This window comes from Nipponia nippon, unplaced genomic scaffold, assembly GCF_047370975.1.
Source record: "Nipponia nippon isolate SJK-2023a ecotype South Korea unplaced genomic scaffold, ASM4737097v1 scaffold_1, whole genome shotgun sequence".
Classification (NCBI taxonomy): domain Eukaryota; kingdom Metazoa; phylum Chordata; class Aves; order Pelecaniformes; family Threskiornithidae; genus Nipponia; species Nipponia nippon.
The window spans coordinates 77843278-77871010 of NW_028262290.1; the positions used below are offsets into that span (position 1 = coordinate 77843278).

The window sequence follows — 27733 nt, forward strand, 5'->3', positions numbered from 1 at the left end:
TCTGTGTTGTTTTGCTTCTCTAGAGGGGTACAGCAGATGCTTAGACACCAGCTGCTAGAGGAACAAATTCTTTGATGTTGTTGGAGTCCCAAGGGTACACAGTGGATAGTTTCTGCCAATCTTATGTGCTAGCTTTGCTTTTTTTCTCTTTTAGAGAAATAACACAGAACACATGGAGAACTTTCTTTTTAAAGTCTTTTGCTTTTCAACCCCAGATTATAAAATTCCCTGTACCTTCCGTTTCCCTGAGGCACAGCAAACTTTCAGGTTGAGCCAAGCAAGGATGCATATTTTAGGCTACCTAGGGAAATTGGTCTCTAAAAACATACAGCATTTGAACTTTAGCAATGACATAATTGTCATTTGATTGTAACAATGTCCATTTAATTAAATGCATCCTGGGGGAAAAAAGAAGTGTTAAAATGTTAGTTAAAAAGCAGACTGTTCAAATTAGGAGGTCAAATTCAGATTTAGGTACTGTGCAGTTTTAATTCCCTTGTCCGTATATAGAATTGTGCAGCCACTAATTACATGACAGTATGGTATTTTTTTTCACTGGACCTTTGCCTCTAACTATAGAGTTGCTCTAAGGATTAATGTGGGTTCTAGATATTAAGGTGTGGGATGTTCCTAGCTGGAGTTTGAAGAATGAATTGAAAGACACAGGTTTCTAGTTTGACGAGGGAAAGTAGAGGGGGTGAGTCCATCAGGTGGGCAAGAAAACACAGAGTCAAATGGAAACATAGCTTGGTACTTCTTGCTCAGCTGGCAAAGCACCTTACGTCTGGTCTTTCAGAAGAGAGCTATGCTGAACTCATCGTTCTGGAAAGGCACGAGATACCACTGGGCAACCTTTCAGTTAATTAAGTTTTTGCTGTGGAATTATAATCTTATTTCCTGAGCAATTGCATGAGACTGATATAATGAGGAATTAGTTGTTACAGGCATAAGATCTTACTGAAATAACAAACTAAATGACATGATCGTCATAGTAAACTCTTTGGAATGGCCTTTTCTGTTCAAGTCCATAGAGGCAGAAAGTAGTGGAAAACCATTAAAGCAGAATCAGCTGGGGAAAGAAAGACAACCAGTACCGTCATCTGTATTAAAATACTGTGTAAGCTTCAAGTACTTTTTTGGGGATGGTTGTTGTATACATGGAACAGAGAACATGCTTCAAATTGCCCATTCAGATCTTTTACAGTTTTGTGAGTCCATACAGAATCATGTAATTATTCTTGCACTGTAAATAAGTACAAATATGATATTGGTCTTCCCACCCTTGAGAGATCAAAACTCAGATGCCTTCAAATCCCAAATATTGCGATCTGCTTTTAAAAGAAGTTTTATATTGTAATTCTGGTTTGTTTTTTGATTTATTTTAAACTCCCCTTGCTTATCCCACTATATATGTGTGTGTAACAGTGAGAGTGGCCAACTCCACAATTTCTGAAGTGACTGCAAGTAAAGCCTTTTCATGTTGCAAAAATTCTCACACCCACCTCTACTAACTCCTTCCAGGCAATTAATTCTGCCAGAATATTCTCCCCACATAGATTTGTGTTCATCCTTCAATCTTATCACTGCTGCTTCTGAGAGTTTTTTGCTCTCTCTCTCCCAGAACAGTGGGCGCAGTTGTAACTTTCCACTTCTTCCTCATCTGTTCCATCTGCCCCAGCAAGCACTTCAGGGGAAGGAAGAGTGAAAGCCAAGGAGCTTTTCTTCCTTCCAGCCAGCTGAGAGGAACAGGGGGCAGGGAAGCTCAGACCTCGTCCTTATTTCAAACCTGAGTCTAAGAAGTGTAAGTGTACAGGCAGGGCTTCTGAGCTATATGTACTATAGGTTTCTGTGCTTCATTACAGTGGTGGTTGATGCACCTCTTCTTCTTCTGGATAAAAATGTGAACAGTGGCAGAGAAAGAAGGCAGCATTAGGCATTGAAAGGGCAGTTTCGGTCCGTATCATCCTAGTTACCTGCCTTCCCTTCCACTTGGCTAATGGTTTGCCCTCTGCTCTAAATCGTTCACTTATGACTACTTATGGTAGCCTCATTTTTTCACCTTTTGTATTATGGTAGTACTCCCAAGTCTCTCTTACTCCTGGCATTACTCCAGCCACCAGGAGCCACCCTTGCAACATTTAGGCCCAGTGGGATCCATGTAACTTTGGTCTCTTCCTCTCCTTGGGAGATAAAGGATGTGGCAAAGCAACAGCAGAGGCTGGAGCGTGAGTCAGAGAAAGTAGAGGGGGATTTGTCCTGTGGGGAGGGACATTCAGTGAGGCAGGGGACTGCAGAAGGAGAGCTGCATGCATGTGCTTACAAAACTTTAGCTGGTAAATGCTGTGCATGATGAATACGCAACTTTAGGGAGTTACACGTCCAGTTTGTTTCAAGTGCCTGCTTTGTTAGGAATAACTAAGTCCTTCAGAACAAGGAAAGCTGGAGAAAATGTATGTTATGCTGTTTCCTAACTTGAGTGTCTGTTTGTGACAAAACCTGAGGTATGATTCTTAAAAAGGAGATTCAGCCTCTGGGAAAGGTACGCAGCGAAACAGACCTGCCAAGCCCTCCGCCCGTGGGAGTAATCTCAAAGAGATTTTCACAGGTATCTCCCTCTTGCGTCGGGAGGTGCTGCCACGCACCCGCGGGAAGGCGCGGCGCGCCCCGCAGCTGCCCCGCCGCGGCCTCCCCGCGGGGAGCCGGGCAGGGCCGGCGCCGCGGCAGGCGGCGCGCAGCCCCCGGCTACCTGCCGCCGTGCTGCCGCCCTCGGGAGAGGCACCCGCGGAAGCACCGGACCCCTCCGGGGGCAGCGAGGTCTCCCGGCCGGAGGCAGGCGGGGGCCGGGCGGAGGGCGGCGGCGGGGCGCGGCGGCCGCGGCAGGTGGCCTTGCCCCTTGAGCATCTGCCGGCGGACGGGCGCGGGGCAGGGGCTGCTCTCACGGTCGCCCACGGAGGCACCTCCCGCTCCAGCTGCCGCCGCCGCCGCCGCCCTTGGGCGCTTGCTCTGGGTGGCCGCCCGCTCCCCTCCCCGGCGAGGAGGAGCGAGCCTCCCGCCCCCCCCCTCCGGAGGAGCCGGGCAAGGCATCTGCGTGCGGGGTGGCCCTTTCCGAAGGCGTAGCGAGCCCCGGGCTGGCTACGCGGCGGCCGCGGCCGCCCGTCGCACCATGCCGCCGCCGCCGCCGCCGCCGCCGCCGCCGCCGCCGCCGCCGCCGCCGCCGCCGCCGCCGCCGCCGCCGCCGCGGCTCCTCCTCTCCGCCTCCCGCGCGGGAGCGCGCTCCGCTCCACTCCCCGGCCGCCTCCTGCAGCAGCGGCGGCGGCGGCGGCGGCGGCGGCGCTGAGGGAGTTGCGCGGGCTCTGCCCGATGTGGCAAGAAGCGATGATGATGAGGAGGAGACGCCGCTACCTGCTGGAGCGGGCAGAGCAGGCGGGCGGCGGCGGCTGCGGGGCGAGCGGCGAGCAGTCCCGCTCCCGGGACTGGCTCTACGAGTCCTACTACTGCATGAGCCAGCAGCACCCGCTCATCGTCTTCCTGCTCCTCATCGTGATGGGCGCCTGCCTGGCCTTGCTCGCCGTCTTCTTCGCCTCCGGGCTGGTAAGAGACGCCCTCCCGCTCCGGGACCCGCGCCGCCGGGGCATCCCCGCTGCCGCCGCCCGGCTGGCATCTCCGCACCCGGCGCCCTCCGCCGAGCGGAGCCGAGCCGAGCCGAGCCGGGCGGGGCGGGACGGGACGGGGCGGGCGAGAGCCGGGGCTGCTGCTGCTCCTGCGGAGGAAAGTTGGTGGCGGGCGGCGGCGGGGCGGCGGCGGGCAGCGGCTGCGGGGCCCGGGGAACCCCCGCCCAAACTTTGCTGCCTGGTGTTTGGAGGCGACGCTGGGAGAGCGGCAGCGCGGCTGATGGGGCGAAAACTGAGTCAACAAGCGCATCGAGTTTAATTCACTTAATTCATCGGCTCTGCTCCCTTCCAACTGGCAGCTTAGCCCTATTGGCCTTTTTAGTGGCAGGGTTTAAATCGCCGCACAAAAATGCAGTCCGTGCCGGTACCTGAAGTAACATTTTTATGGCAAGTAGGCAGGAGCCGTTCCCTCCTTGTTTCCCCCCCTCACTATACCATTTTCTAGCGTTTGACCCATTTTCTCAAGAAAGCTTCTGGGGCAGCGGAGCCTTCGTTTTTAAGGGAGGTGAAGTTTGGTCAGTCGAATACCTTTTCTGCGTGTCCAGTGTGGGGCTTCCAGCCTTTGGGAGGAAAAATATATGTCACAGCGACAGATGACAGTCGGTATCAGTTTATCTCACCCAGAAATCTGTGGCGTTTTGCCCTTGCGTTGAACGCAAAGGAAAAGCTGCAGAGGGCAGTAAAATTCTCGCTCCTTACAGAGTTTTCCTGCTGTTAATGATTAGAGGCAGGGTGTTTGCAATTATTGTATACTTTTGAACTAAAGAATGGGAATTTGAGGCATCTCAGACTTTTTATCTATTTTTTTTTAATTTTTTTAAAATCTTCTAATGGTCTTCTGGAAAGCTTAATGTTTATTGAATAGACCCAGTGATCTCTAAGAGCGAGGATGAGTAGGTTAGTTTAATCTAATGGATTATTTTCTAGAGGCACTGCACATAACAGTGTTTGCTTAAACAGACAGAGAATCCTGCTTTCTTGCTTGTTATGACCAAACTTTTGTCTTAAAAGCTGCAGGAACTGCTTGCAGGATTAGCTAAACTTAGAGTTAGTTGGTGGTTTATTTCATTTTGGTATTGGTATTCATTGTTCTTTGAGCTTTTTCTTTAAAGTGCCATTCCTACTAAATACAGAACAGTTGTAAAAGAGCTAATGTGAGGCCAGTAATGGTGATGCCTCATAATTCAGTTGGTTAATGCCTAAATGTTTCAGTCTTGGAGCTCTGTGTACAACATACAGGTTCAACAGCTTATCTCATTCTGGTGTGTTAACCTGGGTGCTTGTCCATCAGGGGTGAAGGGGCTAATGATGGAAATGGAAATCTGTCAGATACTAAGGCTGGAGCATAGTTAGGTGTGGAGACATACACGATACTCGCCTACAGTCAAGGCGGCAGAACTTGGGCTTGACAGTGCTTAGCACTAGATTTCATACCTTTTCGTCATGGTACAATCTGCAGCTTGTTTACAAGTTGCACATGCTTATTTTCATAATTCCGTTTCTTGAGGTAAATCATTCACGTTGCCAACGGTGGCATAACACTGGGCCCAGATCGAAGGACTGCTGAAAGTTATGGAAACAACTGTGAGCTGGCCAAATCTTGCCAGGCGTTACTACTTCAGAAAGAGTGAATTTTATAGTTCAGTCTGCATTTGGAATTCCAGAAATACCGGAAGAGGAAAGAAAATGCTTTTAAAACCTTTTTCCTGAGCCTTTATCTTCCTGTGGCTAACAACTGGACGGGTGAGTGGAGAGAGAGGTGGGGTTCATCCTTAAAGTTTCCAGGCAACGGATGAAAGTAACTTCAGGCGGAGAGAAAGCTTGCCTATACGGACTTCCAGCCACAGGATGTTGGGCAAAATCCTTTGGAGCCCTGCCCAGAGTTTCACCTAAAAGCGTTTTATTATAGTCTAGCTCTGGTTGCATTTGTGATTAAAATATTCCTGAAGGTTTAGATCTGTTTCTCCTGCACCTGAATAAAGAATACTCTTTTTATATAGCTGTGGAATCTTAGTCATTTTTTTGGTGCCTGATGATATAAAAGGGGCAAGCAGTTATGAGTGTCTGAGCCACAAGAGCCAACATTAATATCCTTGTCTTTATTTTGCACATCCAGTACGTATGTGATTGTTTTGACAGAAGATTTAATTTTGTAAAGGAGGCGCAATGGAAGTGAAGTGGGGTAGTTCTGTGTAGGTCTGTGCTGTGTGTGCATTTGTAGTTAAAGGAAATCTTTCTTAACAGTTGTTTCCTTTAGATTTCGTACAAAGCAGTTGAGATTTTACTGAAAATTACTTAAGCCCGTTGTGGAAACAAAACTCCAAAATGACTCACCATAAGACTCGATTCGTATTTCTCACTTGTACTTCAAAGAACAGCTTAGAACGTGGAACGGGGGATCAGACATTGTTCAGAAAAAATGGATATTCGTGAAGCATGAACCATTTTTATGTTCCAGGCTTTCTTAGAAAAACCCGGAAACCAATGGAAGTGAGAGGCTTTCCTTCTATTTTAATTTTTCATTCAGTTGTTAAAATATATCACTGTGATGTCTGGGTTGCTTTTTTTGGTTGGTTTTTTTTTTCTTTTTCTTTCTTTGGCAATGTATTCTTAAGTGTTCCCAAACACAGCCAACCACACAGGGATGTATTCCACTTACTCAGCTATTTCAACCTGTCAGAATACGAGCTGTAGCCTTCCTGATTTCAGATGAAAAATTTATAAAAGCTGCTGCAAAATTACAGTAAACAAGATTACTTACAAAGTGTGCGTGGAAATCTGATTACTTTTCTTTCAGGCAGGGTTCAGTGAGGTTTCTTGGGAGATTTTGCTTTTGTTTGTTTCAGAAAAATATCGTGATTTTGACCTTTGGAGTTAAGCACTCTGTCTTCTCAAACACTAGATATAAGACTACCAAAGTCTACTTGAAAGATGACCATTCAGAGCTCAGAGTTTTAAATAATGTAGTGACAGTATCAACCTTTGAATTTCCTGTGTCAAAGTATCCTCTGTATTTTTCTGTACCTGGCGTGAACTGAAAACTGGCAAACTGAGATCACTCATCCATGATTAGCTGCTGCTTTAATCGATAGAGAGTAAATTATTTTCCCAAGCCTGTGAAAGCCTTCCAGTGCTTAGAACGGCCAGAGATCAGCTTCATTTTCTGTCTGGTTATTGTCTTGTTCTTTCAATATAATATGTAGGACAAACTCATTATTTGACCCCCTCTTCCTTTTTATTACTAAAAACTTATGACCATTTTTAGTGGTATCTAGAACAATTTTGTCTCTGACCAGAGCTTATCTATTATAACCGCAATTTGTAGGAGAAAAAAAAATTGCCATTTTTAAATTCATAATGTAAAATTTGAGTGTATCTGAAATAGCTGCAGTTGTGATATTTTGTTTCTTAGTGGTTAAACAAAACTCTGACTGGAAACAGGGATGATGTCCAAATTGTACAATTTATTGGAAGGCCATAACTTTCCTTTATCTATGTATTTTCTAGACATAAAGAGTGCTCAGTCCATAGATCCAGGCTTCAATATAAACCTACAGTTCAGGGATATCAGAATCTTTTAGCACTTGTGGTGTAAGTGGGAAAAGAACTAAGTCTGTCAAGCGCTTCTTTCTGTCCCTTTTCCCAAAACTCAAGGTCCACCAATCTGCTGCCAGATATACATGTGTTTTCTTTTAGACTGTCCTATGGCCCTTTCTCAAAGACTGCAAGCTTGCTATGTGGTGTTTACCGTTAACACTAGTCTGCAGCCCTTATCTGTCTCCCGAATCCTTGCTGCTACATATGACCTTGTAAAGCTCTCAAGATGTGATTGTCGATGTGTTGACACTGATGTGGAGCTGCATGCTTCTTGATAGTATCATTGGCCAAGTGGAGCATGTGTGGAGTGAAAAGTGCTTCTGGAGTGTGGCATTCTGATGCCTTCCCTCTTCTAAAGCATTATGAAATGTCTTTGGGTTAGCTGCCTAATGATTGTCTGTGGAGCAGAGGTATTACTTATCCCCCTCAACCACTTCTTTGAAGTTCCTGAAAAGTTCATGATCATGCTCGTAGGCTCAGTTATGATTCCTGAACCTTTTTACTCATTCATAAATCCAAGAAACTAAAGGTTGGCTGCACACCTACATCACTGACGTGCCTAAATACCTTCTGTAGCAAAAGTGGGAGTAGGCAATCATTCTTGATGGGGGACTACAACTAGGGAGGTGCACCTGCAACATGGCAGATGTACATTCTGCAGGAACTGGTTTTCTCACATCAGACTGGCTGAATTTACCTTCAGCTGATCCTGCATGGAAGCAGAAGCAGCTGCCTCATTCTGAAGGAGCACATTAAAACTTTTTAGCTGCCAACCTGGCTGGCAGAGAACTGTCTCTGTGCAAAGAGAAGAGGATCAGAAGAGCCCTCTCCTGGGACTTGAACTGGGGTGTGCCATTTCTTTGGGCCCTTTGTCAGAATGACAGCAAACCCTTCCTCCCTCTAATTGGTTTTACTCTGTCTAAAAGAAATCCTTGCTGCTTCTGGTAAAAATGGGACGTCAGCCAAACCCTTCTACATTTCCATGATCAGAATCTCATCCTGAAATGGAGGGGGAAAAGTCTTCAAGTCCATGTGGAAAAAGTAGCTTTGGAAGACACGTTCCATCATTCCCATTGCAGTGTCTCAAGTGCCTCTGGTAATGTTCTCATCAGTACTCTGGATCTGAAAAATTCATCCATCCACACCAAAAGGTCACCGCACTGACTTTGTGGTGATGTTATATCCCTATTTATGAGATGCTCTGTTATAACCTAATTGCATAGAATAATACAGCCATATTGTAAGTTCACAGCTGTATTGTACTCTCAATTTTAGGAATCTTTTGAGATCAGCCCTGTGTAATTTAAAGCTTTTTTGGTTCAAGAGCACCAACTGTCTTCCCAAAGCCCAAGAATACCCAAGGTCTGAAAGCATTCCTTGGAATCCTTGCAGAATGAAAGTAAGCCAAAGCATCTGCTATACTGTTTTCAAACTCCAGCATATCCATTCTCCCAAAAAGAAAGCTAAGTCCAAGCAAAGGTAATAAAGTAGGAAAATCCTCACTAATTGAAGGACAAGCAGAGAAAGCGTTGTTTGCATGCTTGATGCTGTGGTGGTTGTGCCCAGGAGGTATCCTGCCTCTTCTTAAACTCATTCTGCCGGATTATTGCTACTACCAAGATGAGGAAGAATTCAAAACAAACATTAGTGTATTTATAATGCCTTTTCTTTCCATAATTCCAGCTATAATTTAGCATACAGTTCTGCTTTCAAGTCCCCTCTTAAAATGTTCCATGAGAAAGTCGTATGTTTCTGATTTTTTTTCCTTGTCTCTAGGCACCATAATATTACAATATATTCTTCCAGCTATAGTTGCTGGCTATTTGGCAGCTATAGTTGCTGGCTATTTGATACAGTCTTAGGATATTGCCGTCCCTATTGAATGTTCCTTCCAGTAGTATCTTTGGTTGTCTGACCATGACTTCTGTATCCAGTATTACCTCTTTAGACAGGCCTGTAAACATTGCTGCATCTTCCTGTCTGAAGCAGGAGTTGCCTAGCTTTGTGTCTGGTTTCATTCCTTGGTACTACATCAGTCTGGGCCTTTTCTTGTTTCATTTGCTAATGACACTCCCAGTACATCTGTGGTTACTTTTAATGCTGCTAAGAGCTTGTCTCATTTGCCAGTCCCTAACAAGCCTGGAAACAGAGAACCATGAAGATAATGAGGTGCCGATGGCAACCTCACTTTGCATACCTCTGTTTTATCCTTCATATTGAATAACCTGAATGCTGAATAAGAACTGGATAAAACTACAGGTATGGCTATGTTGGAAAAATACTTAGCCTTGAACTGTAATCTTAATAAATTCAAATTTTGTGGATACCCTGGCAATGGAAAGCTTATTTAATGTCACAAATTGTGACTTAAAACGGTGGATCCACAACTCCTAATGATTACTGCAGCTGACAAAAATGACAAATAACATACCGACTAGAGCTGTTGTTTACTGAAGTGCAATGGGAATAAGACAGATGATGGATTTGGCTACGATTGTCTGATGTCTTTATCAGCATCAAGCCAGGTATGTGGATTCACAAATCATGTATTGGCAACTTCAGGGTGGGTCTGCCATGGACCTGTGAATACCTGTCTGTTTATCTTGCTTAAAATTTTTTAAATTGGTTTCAAGTTCCTTGTTGTGGACAAAGATATCTGACCCATTTGTGGGGATCTTAAAACTCCTATAAAAATGGTGAATAGGTTTCTTTGGTTGAGCCTTCAAGAGGTCTCCTAGACTAAGGACATTAACCAGAGATCACAGTCCCTACGTTTATGCTGTGAATAAAGAAACTTCTCCTTATTATAATGGTAGCAGGCACTGGAATCTTGCAGATTGCACTGTGCATCACTTCAGGCTGGTGGTGGCATGGACATTTAACACAGATAGAAGTGATCTGCAAATCTCTTGAGCTGCTGGGTGTGCTAGCGTCATGGGAACAAAGTGCAGCTGAACACCTGTAGTGTTTCACCCTGTGCCTACATCCCCAGTCATAGCCAAGCTGTGATCCCAAACAAGCTAAGTGCTGCCACAGTGGCTTCTGCATGTTTCAGAAAAAACTGAGTCAGCTCAAGCCTTATTGATATGTGATGATGAGAAGATGCCAGCAGATTAAACTTCTTGTTTTGGGGATCTGGGCCCCAAAATAAGTGAATTAGCGCAGTTCTGCCCCTTTTCCCTGCCTTCTCTTTTTTCCTTTGAGCATCGCTCCTGATCCTATTGAAAAAAAAAACAGCTCCACACATTTTCTTCTCCAGATCTTTTTTTTTATATCTTGAATAAGCAGCCTCTGGACACTGAACCTTATTCAGATGACACTTAAAATTCAAGGGACTATTGCACCATCTGTGCAGAGGAGTGTGAGGCTGTCTCTACACTTGTCCTCCCAGTTGTCTGTTTCTCCAACCTGTATAGAAACATTTTATTTTCTTTATCTCTTGTCTCTAAACAGAACTCTTGTTCTTAGTCATGCCTGCGTGGTATAAAAGTCCCTTGCTGTTCCTGGTGAGAGCCTGTTCCAGGCTTGTGTCTGTGAGAAACAGAGGAAGCAGCACCCATCACCACAGGCCTCTCAGCCTTGCCCTCAGGTCTGTTGTCTGAGCATCCACTTCTTCCACCATCCATGGTTCTAGCTTTGAAGTTTCTCTAACCTGGAAGATGTGCTCCGGAGGGCAGCTGGGATAAGATGTGCTCTGGCCCGGATGTGTTTCCCTTATAGATTTAGGTGCAGGCAGTCTAGTGTTTGATCATTGGATAGTCCCATGAGATCGCATGTGGACTGTTGGCTTTTCAGAGCCACTCACTGGGATTTGCAAAAGTAGTTAGAACATGCTGTGGCATGCACAGTGGACCTGGCCACTGACTGGATAAGTGGGATTGCTATCTGTCCATTCCAGGTAAAATTTCCCCATCCATATTTCCAATTTGACAGTACTTTGATCAGCCCTGCAGGAAAATCCTAGGAAGACTAGATTCCCCCAGCTCCTTTTCCAGGAAGACTGAATTCAGGCTGAAGACTCGGACACCTTATTTCTCCTGAGAGGACACCTTATTTCTCCTGAGAGGTGTGGTAGGAAAATAGATGCTCTTTGAATTTGGCTCAGCACCTGCTTGCTAGTGCTCCTGCTCTCATAGAATCGTAGAATCATTTAGGTTGGAAAAGACCCCTTAAGATCATTGAGTCCAACCATAAACCTAACACTGCCAAGTCCAGCACAAAACCATGTCCCTGAGCACCACATCTACACGTCTTTTAAATACCTCCAGGGGTGGTGACACAGTCACTTCCCTGGGCAGCCTGTTCCAATGCTTGATAACCCTTTCAGTGAAAAAATTTTTCCTAATATCCAATCTAAACCTCCCCTGGCACAACTTGAGCCCATTTCCTCTTGTCCTATCGCTTGTTAAGTGGGAGGAGAGACCAACACCCGCCTTGCTACAACCTCCTTTCAGGTAGTTATAGAGAGCGATAAGATCTCCCCTCAGCCTCTTTTTCTGCAGACTAAACAACCCCAGTTCCCTCATCCGCTCCTCAGAAGCTGCTCCTCTTGCTTTATATACTGTCAGGTGGATGGATTCCCTTTCTTTGATGTAGCTTACTGTGGTGGTCCTTTCTAGTGGCACAGTGGTCTGAGCACAGTCTACTCTGCTCAAGACCTAGGAGGCGGTAGGTTGTCCAGACCAGTAGCTGGTCCTGTAATCCCCACTGGCACTCCACTGGCTTGTGCCAGAAAGTGGCCATAGTCTTTCACTTGGGCTTGTTTTCTGCCACAGTGAGTCCAGGCAATTTCCAAGCCTGACTGGTAGATGGTGGGATTTTAGACACTTGTTCAAGTGACGTGACATCTGTTTAACACTAAAACAATTTACCAGATTGTTTTTGGTTTCTTTGATTTTTAGTATTTTCTTACCTGTGCCGTAATGAAATGGGGTAACAGTACTGGTTAAATAAGCCCTCAGCTAGCACTGAATAGAAATGCCTGGATTTGCAGAATCTCTTTCGCTCTATTTCCTATGAATGTGTCTGAAGTTTTACTCCCTTATAGAGCTGTTATTTGGCACAGTTATATTTCAAATGTAAGTTAACATGTTGGTTATCTTTATTTGAAATTTTATCATTATAGAAGTAATACCCATTGCAGAATGTGGGCCTGATCCTGGAGTGAAAAATGAAATAAGAAATCTCTTTGGTTTGAAGCCAGTTGAACTGAGAGAGGTATGAGAGTGTAGAAAGTGTCCTTAGGGGAATAAACTTTAAGAGCCTTTGCTGTGATAACAACTCTGTTTAGTAAGTAATTGCAAAACCTTAGGAAAAACTTGAAAAGTAATTACATAATGACCGTAGTGACTTTTCAATATTAAAACTATTTTTCATGTTACCTTATTATGCCGATACGTTAAATCTGTGGAACATTCTTGCAAAATGTATTTTTAAAAGACCCAGTAGAGAAAGAAGCCTAAGCTTACCTTTTTCTTCATTAAACAGACCTTTAAAATGAGCACTGTTTCCTCATGTGCTGAAGCTCGTGTGCTCCCTAGTTCAAATCTTGTGATCCTTACTTTTAAGCAAGTTCCATCTTGACATTTTTTCTTGATTACAGCCAAATTCTCAAGTTAATGTCAGGAATAAAGTGGTGAGGGAAAGCCACCTTTTAGTTTCCATTTAAAAGTGACAGACAAAGTATGTAACTGTCAGTATTAAATAGCTCAAAGAATCAAATGAGTACTTCAGTATTTCTAACTTCCACGGGTCTATATGGGTACAAGGAAGGCCATAATTTCACTTTTAGTATGTGTTACAGTGCAGTTAATCTGAAAAACATCTCTTTGTGTCCTGTGAAGTAATGTATTATCCATGATGTTAACTGATGGAGCTGTTTCAACAATGACATATTTTGAATATATTTAACTGCAAAGCATACATTTTTCATAAGTGTTATACTCAATTTATCTTAATGTATCCACATTTTGGGATGTTGCATAAATAGTGGTTGTATTTATTAGAGAGTTTAAGATTATTTTAATAATAAGAAGAGGAAGGATTTTGAGAACACCTGAAAAACAAGCTAAACTAAAATATTAAGCCACGTTTTTGGAGAGGAATTCAGAACCAATATCTGTAGAATAAAGCATGCAAGAAGGATATGTTGATCACTACATTTACATTAAAAATAATCTAAATGATACTAGTAGGTGCTAATTAGCTCTGGAGCCTGAAATAATTAGTTTCATCAAAGTACAAACTTCTGCTCACTTTGCTGTGTATTGTCTCAGCCCTCTTCTGAAGGGTACACTTCAGGGAGCAGAATGTAATTAACTGCCATTGCTCTCTGGGACATGGTTTATCTTCTATGGTTTCCAAGTAGTGTCATCGGGTAGGACAATTTTATAAGTGCACCAGCTGAGTGATGTAGCCACTAGTAACTGGGCTGGACCATCTTGTTTTTCATAGGCTGTTAAATGTCTTAAAGTAGAGCTACTTTTGATAATTATCAGCCTGAGAGAAGATTGAAGTGGTGCTGGACGACTGAAAGGCATGACAGTCCTGTTCATGTTCCCTGACGTGCTGGGGGCCCTCTGAACCCCAGCTTATTAGATAAATGATTGTATACACTGACAGATTTTATATGACATGGTTAACAAGATGAGAGGATACAAATTGATGGAAAATAAATCAAGAGATTGAAGACTTCTGATGTGGCAAATGCAGATATATAAAGAAATAGGAAAAGCTGCTCACCGTTCAGGTTGGTTGCATGGGGTTTGCACAGGGCATATTTATGTATTTAAAAGATACAAGCACGTGCCCCCTGATTCTGCTAATTATGTTTTTGGCAGGGATAGGTCTCTGTCCTCTATCCCGTGGCATACGGTACAGTAGGCATGGTCACAGGCTCATGGGGTTCCTTGGTTACACATTTACATGCAGGCAGCTCAAATGGAGGTTGTTCCCTGTTGGTCTGAGATGGACACTGCTTTTAAAAATCAAAAGAGCTGTATCAAAGGACAGTTGTGCTCACTCCATGCAGAGAAGAGAAACCTTAAAACCAAATATTACTCCATCACTATCTAGCCACTGTGTTGCAGCTTTGACTGTCCTTGGAAACCTGTCTTTTCTAGTTCTTTTGTATTCATTTGGAAGTGGTGGTGGTGGTAGGACCAGAATTATTTACAGTGTTCATCATGCATTAAGATGGCATCATGATGTTCTCTAGTTTATTCTTTTCCTATGTTCTGCATTTTGGGTTGTTTTTTGACTGCTAGCGAGCACCAAAGTGACGTTTTCATGAGTCTACCTGTGATAAACACCAAATATCTCCATTTCAAAGTGTTAATAGTCAACCAAGAGCCTGTTGTCACGTGTATAGAATTAGGATTGTTTTGTCTGAGCTGCGTCACTTCACATACATCTCCACTGAAATTCATCTGCCATTTTCTTCCTCAGTAGTGACTATTATGAGATCCTTTTGTAATTCAGCATAGTTGGCCCTCATCTTTGTCAGGTTGCTATTCACCCCTTTTCCCAAGTTGTTTATGGATATGCTGAACAATGTATACCCTAGGATTCCTGAGGACTTTTGTGGGCACTTTGGGACCTTTGTTTTTAACAAATTTTCCCAGGATAGGTACTAGACCTACTGGTACTTCCCTTAGTCTTTGAGAGGGATCCCAGGAGAGACTGGCGTCACATCACATTCCTGTCTTTGGATACTGGGGCACTTTTGTGTGAAGGTTACGTGTTACTACAGTTTTAGCTCTTTCTCCATTGGCCCTTTCTGGTGAACCCTATCTGCTTGTGGTGATTCTTTTTACATTTCATGTTCTTGCTTTTGTCTGTAATGCCTAATACTGGTACTTCAATTTGAGACAGATCTTCTGATATGTTCCACCTGTAAAGAATATTCTGGAATGAGAATTACCCCACACTGAACACAGACATAAAACCCCTCCCCCACCTTTCTGCTACAGTCTGCTCTTCTCTAACTGTTCTTTTTAATACCTGCATCATCTGTTTGCTTACAAGTCCTTTAGCAGGCTGCCAACTCCTGATTTAGTTTCAAAAAGAATATGCTACTTATTTTTATACTCTTAAAAATGATTTCTCAAGCTCTTTTCTTGGCCTGCATTATTGAATCTTTATATTAATCCTGATAAATGTTATGATCCTTTTTATTATCCCCTTTATTTTTTTTTTTTTTTGAAAAATAGTTTTTAGAAGCTTCGCTGCTTGGCTGTTCAGGCATCCTGGTTGTGTTTTGATCTTTCTCAAGTTGTTTTTGGGAACTGATTAGCTTTTGGCCTGTGCCTCTGAGTTTTATAGTGTCTTCAGGCCACCTACAAAGATTTTAATCTGTAAGCTTCTAGCTCCCCCTTTCAATTTTAGTGTTTAGGTTTTGTTTTTCATTTATTTGCTTAGAAGCTTTTTAATTGTTATAAAGCAGCTTCTCAATATTTATATTTTACCAGCAAGGTTCCTTCCATTTCTTGTGATCAGATTGAGTGTTTTCTCTTTCTTTGTATGAGTGTTTGTTTGTTTGTTTGTTCTTTTTTGTTTTTCAGCTGTGCATGAGACATAGACAGTGGTCTCAGCTTCCATCTGCTGTTGTGATCCCTAGCCAGTCTAGCTGGGAGTCACTGAAGTATCCCTTGACCTGTTGTGTTTTCTTCTTTGACAGCCTTTCTTATCTCTGCGTTTCATAGAATCTCAAATAGTTTCTGTCCTGGTTGGATGGCCAGTCCTCTAGGTCATTTATTTTGATAAGCCTTTGCTGTTCAGTCTATTTTTTTAGTTCATAGGGACTTCATGCTATTTGTTGGTTCTCCTAGTTTGTTCATACAAGCCTTTCTTCAATCCCTGCTGAAGTGTATGGCTTCAAGTCTTTTCTGCTTTTTCAGTATTCTGCTGAAGGTCTTTTTTCCACCAAGTTTCAGTAAGACTATTGTGTAAATAATGTTGTTTTAACAACTGGCATTTTAGTTCTTCCATCTAGCTTCTTAGGCTTTTAGTGTTTATATAGAAGAGTGTATACTTTCACATGGGTGTTTTATTTCTCTGCAAATTTTTTAAAAAGAGAGTCTGTCTGTTTTGGCTTTTCTTTGCCATTTCCTTCTTGCTTGAGTTTAATCAATTTCTGTCCTTTCCTTTAGTTGAGAATTTGTCTTGTTTTGGGAGCATTTCTGGGAATGCTACCATAGGTCTCTGCTTCTTCACTAGCAACCAATATTTTGCCTCCAGAATTTTTCTTTTAACCTTCTTGACGTTACTGTTATTTGCACAGCAGCCATGGCCTTTGACTCTTCCTCAGCACCTCCAAGGAGCCTTTCCAAACCCTCTGTGGGGTTGGATGTTTTTGCATTAAGCAGAGAAGTCTGTGATCTCTGGTATGTCAGACTTTGTGTTCCTGATAATCATTGCTACAACACTGAGGCAGATGAGTTTCACTTATAGCTATCAGGCAAACTTGGAAAAATCTGGATGCAATTGTTTTCTATTGAGTAAGATGAACAACATCTATATGTAGTTGGACTCACTAAAAAGAATCCACTGGCAAAAAGTGCTTGGCACTGTAGTCAAGCACATAGGTGGTCAGAAGGATGTTCACAACACCTACATGGTTTATCACTGTATTATCACTATTAGTGCTATGTGCTAACTAGGACAGACCCTGTAAAGTCAAAGAGCAGTTCCTGTTGATTTCAGCAGTTATTGCACTGTTACAAAATGCAACACTTCTCCTACGGGGGGGATTTTATAGAGCATGTTATTCATGACTTTCAAGTTTGAAGAGAGGCTCCAGGTGACCAGAATGTCATCTGAAGGATTTGAATGAAGCCTTGCTACTTTAATAGTGTCACAATATACTAACAAATACAAAATGATCTAGAATCTGGCCACGAATACAGAACAGCCTCTTGCTGGTTACATATGACATCGCACAGCAGCGTGGCAGTTGTTAGGCCGGTCAGAATTACCTGATACATGTGATGTGCAAATTGCTGGACTGATTGCGGATTAGCGAGGAGTCAAATATCACTGTGTGCTAACAGCAGTAGTGTAGACTGCACATCAGACTCATTAATAGAGAGAACTGAATTTCTCAAGACAACAGACATCATGAAACAACTGGATTTGAGCCTGATGCTGTTATCATTGATCTACCAAGCCAAACAGGGAATGCTGAATCAGAGGGAAAAAATCTCAGGCGTGCAATTACATAGGGCCTTAGTGAAAATCAAAAGCTTCGTTGACACAAACTTTGGGACAGTTTGATTAAAAGGTACAGTTCAATTAATTTTCTGCTAGTGTCCTTGAACATGTTGCACAAAGCTCAATAAAAGCTTTAAAAAAAAAAAAAAAAACACATGAGAAAGCTTCTAACCAGGCAGCTAGGCAAGAAAAACAAGCAAAGCTTTGTGTTATGAAAGATAAATGGTGGGCACGAAAGGCAGAGGAGTTTTTCTAAGTTTTGGATCCAGAAAATACCATGTAGGCTTGGAAACAGCATCTGGCCTTAAAGACACTGCGCCATTTATGAAGTGAAGACGGACTAATAATGATGGAATTGATGGAAAAGAAATCTGAGATGGCGCGCCAGAACTTTTCAGCTGTTGTCCTAAATGATGAAGTCCTAGATGAAGCTGTACAGCTACTTGGCCAGGAGCAGGGCACGGCACCTCCTAATAAAATGGAGATTTTTCCAGCTGTCTAGCAGATGGCACACAGTGCAGTCAGCCATAAGCAAATTCACTAAAATATAAAACCATGGGATAAGAGCCACAAGGAGCCAGAAGACTTTTGCAGCTTTTTGGCTTCGTAGAGAATTATTTCTTGAGGTGTTAGAGAATTGAAATGCTATCCACTTTTACGAAGGGAAAGGTGATGATATATCTCCTGAAAATCATTCTAATTCTCTCAAGTCCTGGAACAGGCTTTACAGGAAAACTGGGCAATTTTTGCTATAGATTCTTTCAGTCGGTTAGTCTGATTAAAGGAAGATGTTGTCCTGTTTTGATAGAGGTCATTAAGTTAGTAATCCTTGAGCCCTGTAACTTTTTTTTTAACACTCAATATTTTTGAAAATAGATGTATGAAATTATACAAAGTTTTAATGTCTGAAGAACACTAGTCACTTGTTTTTATGTTTACATTTAGACAGCGTTACATTGACCTCAGCAAAACAATGATTTTAGTAGGAATTTAATATAGTAAATGGTTCGAGTTAACTCAAAACATGTGGTGTTTCAAATCCCAGCAGGAGCCCTCTGTATATAGACTGCTGTCAAATTCTGGTAGATGAAAAGAATAAAGGAAAAAGTACCAAAAGAATGAGGGACCATGGTAAAAGATTTTATGCTAAAACTGGTATTTTAAATGCTTGTTTGTTCATTTTTATGGAGTACTTCATCAAGCTGTATGGTTTTATATAAAACAGTGAAGTGCTCTATGGCAGCTTGGCTGTTTAAAATTAAACTGAGGGCACGGCATTATCTGGAAAAGGAAAGAACAGGATGTGGAATGAGACAAGGTTGTCGGCTTTGGAAAGATGAGTGAAAGTGATTCTTCAGTTTTTAGTGGTGATAACATTATCACACTTCTGAAGAATTTATGGGGGTTGGAAAAATTTCTAACAGTAGACTTTTTAATTTCTTCAGTAATTAAAAGACAGCAAGATAGAAAACACTCAGGAAGACAGAGCTGTCAGGGAAGATCCATGTAGTGCAGGCTTAGCCATTATGTTCAAAAGTGTCATGCTGATATTATAATTCCATTAGCTCTGGTTTATTTCAATTTCTGAGAGTAACAACACAAAAGAAGTAAAGTGTTTCGATTTTTTTTCCCCCCACCTCCTTGGGAAATGGTTAGGGAAACAGAACAGTTAGCCTTCAGGATTTGTCTTTGCATCCAACATCAGGCTGGATTGTTGGGCCGGTGCCAACTGTATGAGGTTCAACAAGGCTAAGTGCCGAGTCCTGCACTTGGGTCACAACAACCCCATGCAACGCTACAGGCTGGGGGAGGAGTGGCTGGAGAGCTGCCTGGCTGAAAAGGACCTGGGGGTGTTGGCTGACAGCCGCCTGAACATGAGCCAGCAGTGTGCTCAGGTGGCCAAGAAGGCCAATGGCATCCTGGCTTGTATCAGGAATAGTGTGGCCAGCAGGACCAGGGAGGTGATAGTGCCCCTGTACTCGGCACCGGTGAGGCCGCACCTCGAGTACTGTGTTCAGTTTTGGGCCCCCCACCACAAGAAAGACATTGAGGTGCTGGAGAGTGTCCAAAGAAGGGCAACGAAGCTGGTGAAGGGTCTGGAGCACAAGTCTTATGAGGAGCGGCTGAGGGAGCTGGGGTTGTTTAGCCTGGAGAAGAGGAGGCTGAGGGGAGACCTTATTGCTCTCTACAACTACCTGAAAGGAGGCTGGAGCGAGGTGGGGGTTGGTCTCTTCTCCCTAGTAACGAGTGATAAGATGAGAGGAAACAGCCTGAAGCTGCGCCAGGGGAGGTTTAGGTTAGACATTAGGAAAAACTTCTTCACCGAGAGGGTGGTCAAGCATTGGAACAGGCTGCCCAGGGAAGTGGTTGAGTCTCCATCCCTGGAGGTATTTAAAGAACGGATAGATGTGGTGCTCGAGGACATGGTATAGATGGGCTTGGCAGTGATAGGTTAACGGTTGGACTCGATGATCTTAAGGGTCTTTTCCAACCTTGACAATTCTATGATTCTATGATCATCTTTTAACCTGCTAAACACACTGATGATTGCAAATATTGATCAGGAAGCTACAAATTTTAAATGTCCCGCTCTGGAAGTTACAATTTCATAAACATTTAGTTCCTCTGAAGTAATTGGAAAATATTGTTAAAAGTAGTTCCCAAAATAAACCCCTGCCTCACACGGCCTGCTTTTGTCGACCTGACATTAACGTGTATTTTACAGGCAGGATTGTGAAAAATCCCCCTGTACACATTAAGGCTTTCTGGAAAGGATTCAAATTGTAATAACAGTTGTTTTCTCATATATTTTTTAATTGCCTAAGTTGTATACTATTCTGTCTTTAAATTTCAATTTAACTTCAGAATTCACACAGTGTACAATGCGATGCAAGCAGCTTGCGACATCAGAAGCAGGTTGTTTTGTAGTCAGCTCAGAGAGGTGATGTCCCACTGCAGTCAGTGGGGTTGCATTCAGTTACCTGTTACAAGTAGCTGGTACATTGTGGTCTATTTTTTTTCCTGCATGTTTTTATACCAAAACAAAATGCAAAATTGTGCAATAGCCAACCAGAGAAGGGGAGAAAGCAGAAATAAAATTTTAGATTTAGTGAGCAAAATGGCTCAGCTAAGTGTTGAGAACAGTGCATGCTTAAAAAAAGGCAGTTGACTGATTAGCTGTTAATTTGTAACAAACATTTTGATGGATTGATCTAATGATAGAATACATATAGAAATATGTAGCTATGTGACCATATATATGCTGTGAACTGAAATCTAAATATTGTTGATTTGTTATGAAGCGAGATTGTCCTAGAAAGCACAATATTTTTTTTTACTGAATATTTTTCTTATATACTGAATGCTGAATGTTTTTTTACTGAAATGGAGAAGCGTGCTGTTGAAGTGCATGTGGATATTCCTGCGGGTATATTTGTAGCATGATCGTTATCACTGAAATACCAATTTGCTGTCATTTAAATCTGTGGTTTTCCTGAGTCTTGGCTTCCTCCAGGAGCTTGTGGGTTCCTTCGGTGCTGCGACCTTGACTGCATGACAGATGGTGCAAGGAACATAATGTTGTCCTATTACCGGTAGAGGGACTAATTCCTCTGACCTTGGAACAAGAGTTTTACAATCCCACCTGGAAGTGCAGAAGTCAAAGGTCGAAGTTAAATGCTTTTGGGCTGACATTGGTTGTGATATTACTAAATCAATTCACTGAAACAAATTTCAGAGATGGGAATGATCAAAAATCACAAAATTCAGAGACGCAAATCAGCAGTTCTTGCTCATACTAGTTAGGTGTTATATTTTGTCTCTTACTATGCAAGATTGCATGTATCTTACTTCATACAGCTCTGTACTCATATGGGCACTTACCTCTATGCCTAACCTTAAGCCCATAAATTTCTTTTCAGGATGACTACCCGAGTGCTTGAAAGCCTTAATGTATGTATTTAATATTAGGAAGATGAGTGTTTGCATTTCAAAGTTAGCACCATCACTTACAGTTTCTCAGCTCTTCTTTTGATTCTATCCCGATCATCAGTGCTGCAATAATAATTGCTTAAATGTGTGACTTCGTAAATTTAAAAGGGAAGAAAGGATCAGAAGAGTTGAAAGATGAGCTGCCTTTTGTCGGGCAGGGTAGGGTACGTGAAAGATAATCTGCAGTCTGCACAATAAGTTGTGGACTTTCATCATGGTGTTTCCCCTTGGTTTGAACCTGCCGGTGTCAGCACAGAGTAGAGCCTCAGCTAATGCCCTCTGCACAGAGGCAATCTGCGCCTCTCCTCTTCTGCTGAAATATGGAGGTTATCAGTTGAGGTTCGGTTTGTGTGTACGAGCGGTTCCTGGCGGGGGGCTGCCCGGTGCTGGGGTAGCTTCAGGTGTGGTGGTGGTGGGTTTGCAGCAGGGGGGAGTGGGCAGCCCTGCCTGGTGCAGCAGGTGGGTGTTGCAATGTGCAGTACAAGTGCAGCCAGGACCGCAAGGAAAAAGAAAGGACTTTGAAGAGAGGAGGGGGAAAGAACCTTACAGCAAGTGTCTCTATAGATGTCGCGTTGTAAAACATTAGATCCGGGGAAAAAAACAGAACAAAACAAATCAAAAAATGCTGAGAGCATTTGTAAATATTTTTAAATTTACAAATTTACTTGCAAATTTTTAGTTTTGCTCTAACTGTAGCAAGTCTTATACACATAAGAAAGGGAAAAAAAGTCACATCAAAAAGCTTTTAAATAAAATGTTAAGTATTTAAGTTGAAAACCCATCAATAAACAAGATTTATCAGGGCACTAAGGAAGCAACTACAAAACTAGGGAAAAAAGAAATGTTATTTCTTTGTGCTTAGATGTCTTTCAAATCATCAAAGAGGTACTTTCATTGTTCCCAAGATTTGACCAGCATGAATAAATGGATCCAAGGCTTTTCTGCATCAAGTGTGTGGTTAGTGGAGGATTTTATACTGTTGCAACAGTGGCATTTGGGGCCTGCTTTTGCAATCCTTGTTACTACAAAGGAGGCTGTTAAAATTTGTAACAGCTGCTGGAATGAGCACCTATCCTATGAGCAGAGTTTGATACAGTGCTGTTGTACTTCAACCAGAGATACTTTTGAACACATACAGGAATATAAAATCAAATATTTATTCTTTTTTAGTGCATCCATCACTAGATGATTTAAAGATATTAGTGTAGTGACTTCTATGTAAATTCTGTAAATAAATTTAAATATTGTTTATTCTGAATCTCTCTTCAAGTTAGATTCTAGTCCTCGCTTTGGGTGTTGTTTGCACATTCTGAAGCAAGCAGTTGCTAGGAGAAAATGTAATCTAGAATATATGTAATCTAGAGCCCATCCTTCCAGATAAATACTTAAAACAGAAGCAAAATATATAGTACCTGGCAAATACCACTGTCAAAAAGGCTTTTATGGAGTTATGGACACATAGTTGATTTAGGAGGCATTCTGACAGCTGCAGTCTTCAATAGGGATGCTTGAATTTCACCTGCAAACTGCACTAATCCGAGAAATCTTTTGAATTCTGAAGCAGAAAGGCTATCCCGCTTCTGTAGATTGTGTTTGCCTTTTAGTTTGCTCTGTCCTACAGGTCTTGTGCATTACTGTAGTGTGATTTACAGTTTTCTCAATCTGCTTCAATTCCTCAATTTAGTAAAAGACGTACCATGCAGTAGTGTGGTTAATAGTTGTTTATGAAGTTAATACTCCAAATAACAGCTTCTTACAGAGAAAGAAATCCTGTTTTGATATTCAGCCATGTTGTTCTGAGATCTCCATGTGCAATCAGTTTAGAGTATGTTATTGCTATCTGACCTTTAAGTACATTAGCTTTTAACTTCCTTTTCATTTTCCTCTGTTTCCAGGAAATTGAAGACCATGTGGCATTTTTAATAACTGTTCCAACGGCTCTAGCAATTTTTTTCGCTATATTTATCCTTGTCTGCGTAGAACCTGTATTTAAGAAGCTGCTTCGTATATTTTCTCTGGTGGTCTGGGTTTGTCTGGTTGCCATGGGATATCTCTTTATGTGTTTTGGAGGAATCATCTGTCCCTGGGACCAGGTAAGACTCATCATATTATTAATTTTACTTCACAGGGTACATTTCCAAGAATCATTCTATGCAAAAGTATTCACGTTACTTTTTGTGGGACATCTCATAAGATGTTTTTGTGACTAAGTGTTTGCATGTTGACACTCCCCGCATCTATTTTATAAATACCAAAGAGATGTGCATACTTAGGATATGGAAATATTTGAAGGATTTTGCTTTTATATTTTAAGCTTTTTTGCATAATGAACATTTGATTCCAGTCACCAACTTCTTTGTATAGTGAATATTTGATTCTAGTGACCAATTAATGTGGCAAAAACGCTGGTTTTGTTCAAGACTGCTGATGCTATCTTCTTCAGCTTAAAATGTTTGAGCTCTCAGTGTAGGCTTTCTGTGGCCTTCAAGATGTTCTCTAGCAACGTGTGAGAAAAAAGGACTAGGAGTTTCCTTGCATTTCTAGGGAAATAAATGAGTAGATGTCGTGGTTTAACCCCAGCCAGCAACTAAGCACCACACAGCTGCTCGCTCACTCCCCCCACCCCAGTGGGATGGGGGAGAGAATTGGAAGGGTGAAAGTCAGAAAACTCGTGGGTTGAGATAAGAACAGTTTAATAATTGAAGTAAAATGAAATAGAATAGCAGTAATAGCAATAATAATAATAAGATAATAATAATATGCAAAGCAAGTGATACACTATACAATTGGCTCACCACCCGCTGATCAATGCCCAGCCTGTCCCTGAGCAGCGATCGCTGCTCCCCAGCCAACTCTTCCCAGTTTATGTACTGAGCATGACGCCATACGGTACAGCATAGCCCTTTGGCCAGCCTGGGTCAGCTGTCCTGGCTGTGCCCCCTCTCAGCTTCTTGTGCACCTGGCAGAGCACGGGAAGCTGAAAAGTCCTTGACCAGTGTGAGCACTACTTAGCAACAACTAAAGCATCAGGGTGTTATCAACATTATTCTCATCCTAAATCCAAAACACCGCACTATACCAGCTACTAGGAAGAAAAATCAACGCTATCCCAGCTGAAACTAGGACAGTAGAGAAACAGTGAAGTACCCTTCACATTTTTTAAATTTTTTAATGAAGACAGAGCAAAAATACAATTGCATTTTAATACCAGCACTTTTGAAATATCAATAAATGATGTGCAATATCCAACATTGTGCCTGATCGGTTCTTCTGTGTTCTGCCATATCCTTTTCCCTTTCCCAAGCCTCTCTACATGGGAATACTCCTGATATAATAATTGTAAAGCCCTTCAAAGGATGGAAAAAAGGCTTTGAAATATATCAATACATCTTCTGAAAATTTCATGCTGATTCCATGAGTTATAAGCTTTAAATGGTAGTGCTGTATCTGGGGTGCCTTCTAGGTCTTTAAGATAAACTTGAAACAAATTCTCTGACTTGTTATTCAGATAGTGCAAAGATTTATGCAAATACTGAACTTTAAGTATGGAAGTAGTTTCTTTAAAATCTTTAATTCAAATTATTTAAATTATTGGTGTGTGTTGGTAATATTAGTTTTGGAGCCCTTACCTTTGTGGGTGACTTTTATATTCTCATTTTCTTGGATGGTTCAGGGATTAACTAGCTATGAAACTGCCTTCCTGCTTTTTGTTGTTGTTGTTGTTGTTTTTTTAAAGTATTTGAAACTACCAAACCAGGCCACACTTGCATGTAATAAAAAGCAAATCAGAACACATACTATTTTTCTCTAGATACGGATTTCACCATGGTAGTCCCTGTATCTTTGTGATATCAAGTCTAAATAATTCACATGGTTTTACTTTTTTGATTTCTTTATTTTCCTTGCCAGTTGCGGGATGTCGTGCTAGAATATTTCAGACTTTCAAGTTTAGATGCAAATATTTAATTAGCCATATTATTTGCTCATTGCCAATTCTATCGAGTTTAATTTTGTTATTTGAAAGACAAGATAACGATTTTCAAAAGCATGTGGCATAAAAGAGATCTAAGAGGGATGCTGATGTTTTGGTCCCGGGGTTGTGTTCAGCCTGTGAAGATGGTTTATCCTGCCATGCTTTCGTCTTAGGAAAAAAGTAGGCATTCCCACAGCATCCGAGGGACGTGGCTGGCCATGTTGGGCAGGAAGGGCTGCAGAGCTCCAGGGAAAGGCATTGTCTTTCCGCAGGTTGCCAGGACACAAGTCCTCCGATGTTTCAGTCTGCTCCTTGCTTTGCGTGCAAGTGTTGCTTGGAGAAGAGGATATTTGGGAGGGAGCTGCATTGATAGCTCTGCCAGCAGCAGCCGGCTCCAGGCAGCTGCCTTGCCTAGAGCTATGCAGGCTCCAGCCCAGAGCGGGTAGGGCTTTTCCAGAAAGCCTGGACCTGGCTGCAGATATGTGGCTTAACTCCACTGTGCAGGCATCTTCGGCATCTGGCGGGAGAGAGGCTGCGGCAGGATGGCCCCTGGCCACTCACTGCTAAGAGTCAGAGCTGGTGTGACTACCTGCAGTGGGACCCTTTGCTTCCCCAAAACCATTTTTTCCCCCTTTGAATAGCAGCACTGTTTTGTTGATCACTTTTGTAGGTATACTTTCACCTAGTGTCTGTTAAGAGTAAACTATAGAAATATGGGAATCTTTCTAGAAATTTGACACCTTACACAATAGACTAATCACAGGTTTGATGTTTTTGAACGTTTGTAAAAAAGCAGTGAACAGTAAAATACTGCCGTGTATTCCTGTGATGCTGGTGTTTTGATTGCTCTGTATCAAGAATACGTATGTCAATAATCAGTGTTCTCTCCTGTAATTATATGTGAAAGCAAATCTAAAAAATCCTTCCTCAGTGATCACTGACAGTTTCTTTATTGAAGTTTTACATTTTGTGAATTTTAAAAACATTTTCCTTGGCTTATTAGGGTGTTTTTGTTTTTCCTTTACCCTTTTTATGAAAGAAAAGAAATATGATGTAAAATGTAAATTAGTTCTATTTTAAATAACATAGCTCATTAGAAAGTTATTGAAATAAAAATAAAAAAGAGCCAGTTCATGCACACTTATTTAGAAAACAAGTGCTTTATTTTAATTTTCTTCAAATTACAGCCTAACTTTTGTTCTGGTCCAGCAGAGTTTAAAAATACTCTTTTCACCATATCTTTCATGTCTTCTGAATCCTAAGCTTGTTAAAAATATGGCATATCTTAATTGTACTAGTAACTACTGAAACATAAATTTTCTGCATACCATGTTTTATAGAAAGAACATGTTATTCTCTCATTTGTGCACAAGCCTTCTCCCTTTAAAAGACAACCCCGCATCCTGTAAATTTTGGCTTAGTGATTTTAATGCTCCTTTTGGCTGTTTGCAACTGCTAAATGCAGTTTCTCTCTGTTGTCTGAAGGAACCTTAGGTGTGAACTTTTGCAGCTTTTGTTTACAATAAAAATACCACTTCAGAGAGACTATTTTGGTTATGAACTCAATATATATTTAATGTGGAGCAGTTCCTCCTGAGCCTGCAGGCACATAGCTCAAATAACTTTCACGAACAGTAGAGGGCTGGAAATGAAGTGGCTGGTCAGGGCCATTGTTTTTTTTGTTAGAAACCTGTGGGCTGATGTGAAATAAGTGCAAATCATAATTGGTTTCAGCTATCTTTTTGCTGTCCCTGCAGACTGCTTTTATCTGTCTGTATTTCCTTGTTTCTTGTTCGGCTGCAGCTACAGCTTTGGAGAGAAAGCTATTACCAGGTAGGTATCTGGCTGCTGTTTGAAGGGGGAAGGCAGCACAGCTGTAGACGGTTGCTCTGTCCCTTGGGCCAGTCTGCAAGCCCCATGCTGTCTCTGTAATTGCCTGCTGAGCCTGATCCAAAGGCCGTAATTGTCACTAGGCTGCGTGGGTGTAATCATAAACCCATCTACGAGAGGAGCCAGGATATTTGCACTATCAACCATACCAACTAACTTACCTCTTAAGTTAGTCCAAGATCCCTTACTTTTCTATATAGACAATGAAGGGAAGCAAGTACATTGAGAGGGAGATGGAGGGTGCCTTGATGAGGCACTGGGTGGCTTTACACGAAAAAAATTAGGACAGTGATGGCAAATGTCTTGGGTACCTGACAAACTCTTTTAAAGAAGTGTGGCAACCCTCTCATGTTGGTGTCAGGCCGAGTTTCTGTCAGTGCCAAACTTGGCAGTTGGAGGCCCT

The 27733-nt window shown here is 42.1% G+C and overlaps 1 protein-coding gene across 1 annotated transcript in view; it reads left to right on the forward strand.

Annotated features, from left to right (window-relative positions):
• The first annotated feature begins 3293 nt into the window (after positions 1-3293).
• The window catches only part of ADCY2 (adenylate cyclase 2), a 228809-nt gene continuing 204369 nt past the window's right edge, over positions 3294-27733 (forward strand). The window contains exons 1-2 of the mRNA XM_087760375.1: positions 3294-3591; positions 23363-23560. Of these exons, the coding sequence (XP_087616501.1) occupies positions 3361-3591; positions 23363-23560 (429 nt within the window). The 5' untranslated portion in view covers positions 3294-3360. The remainder of the gene's footprint in view (positions 3592-23362; positions 23561-27733) is intronic.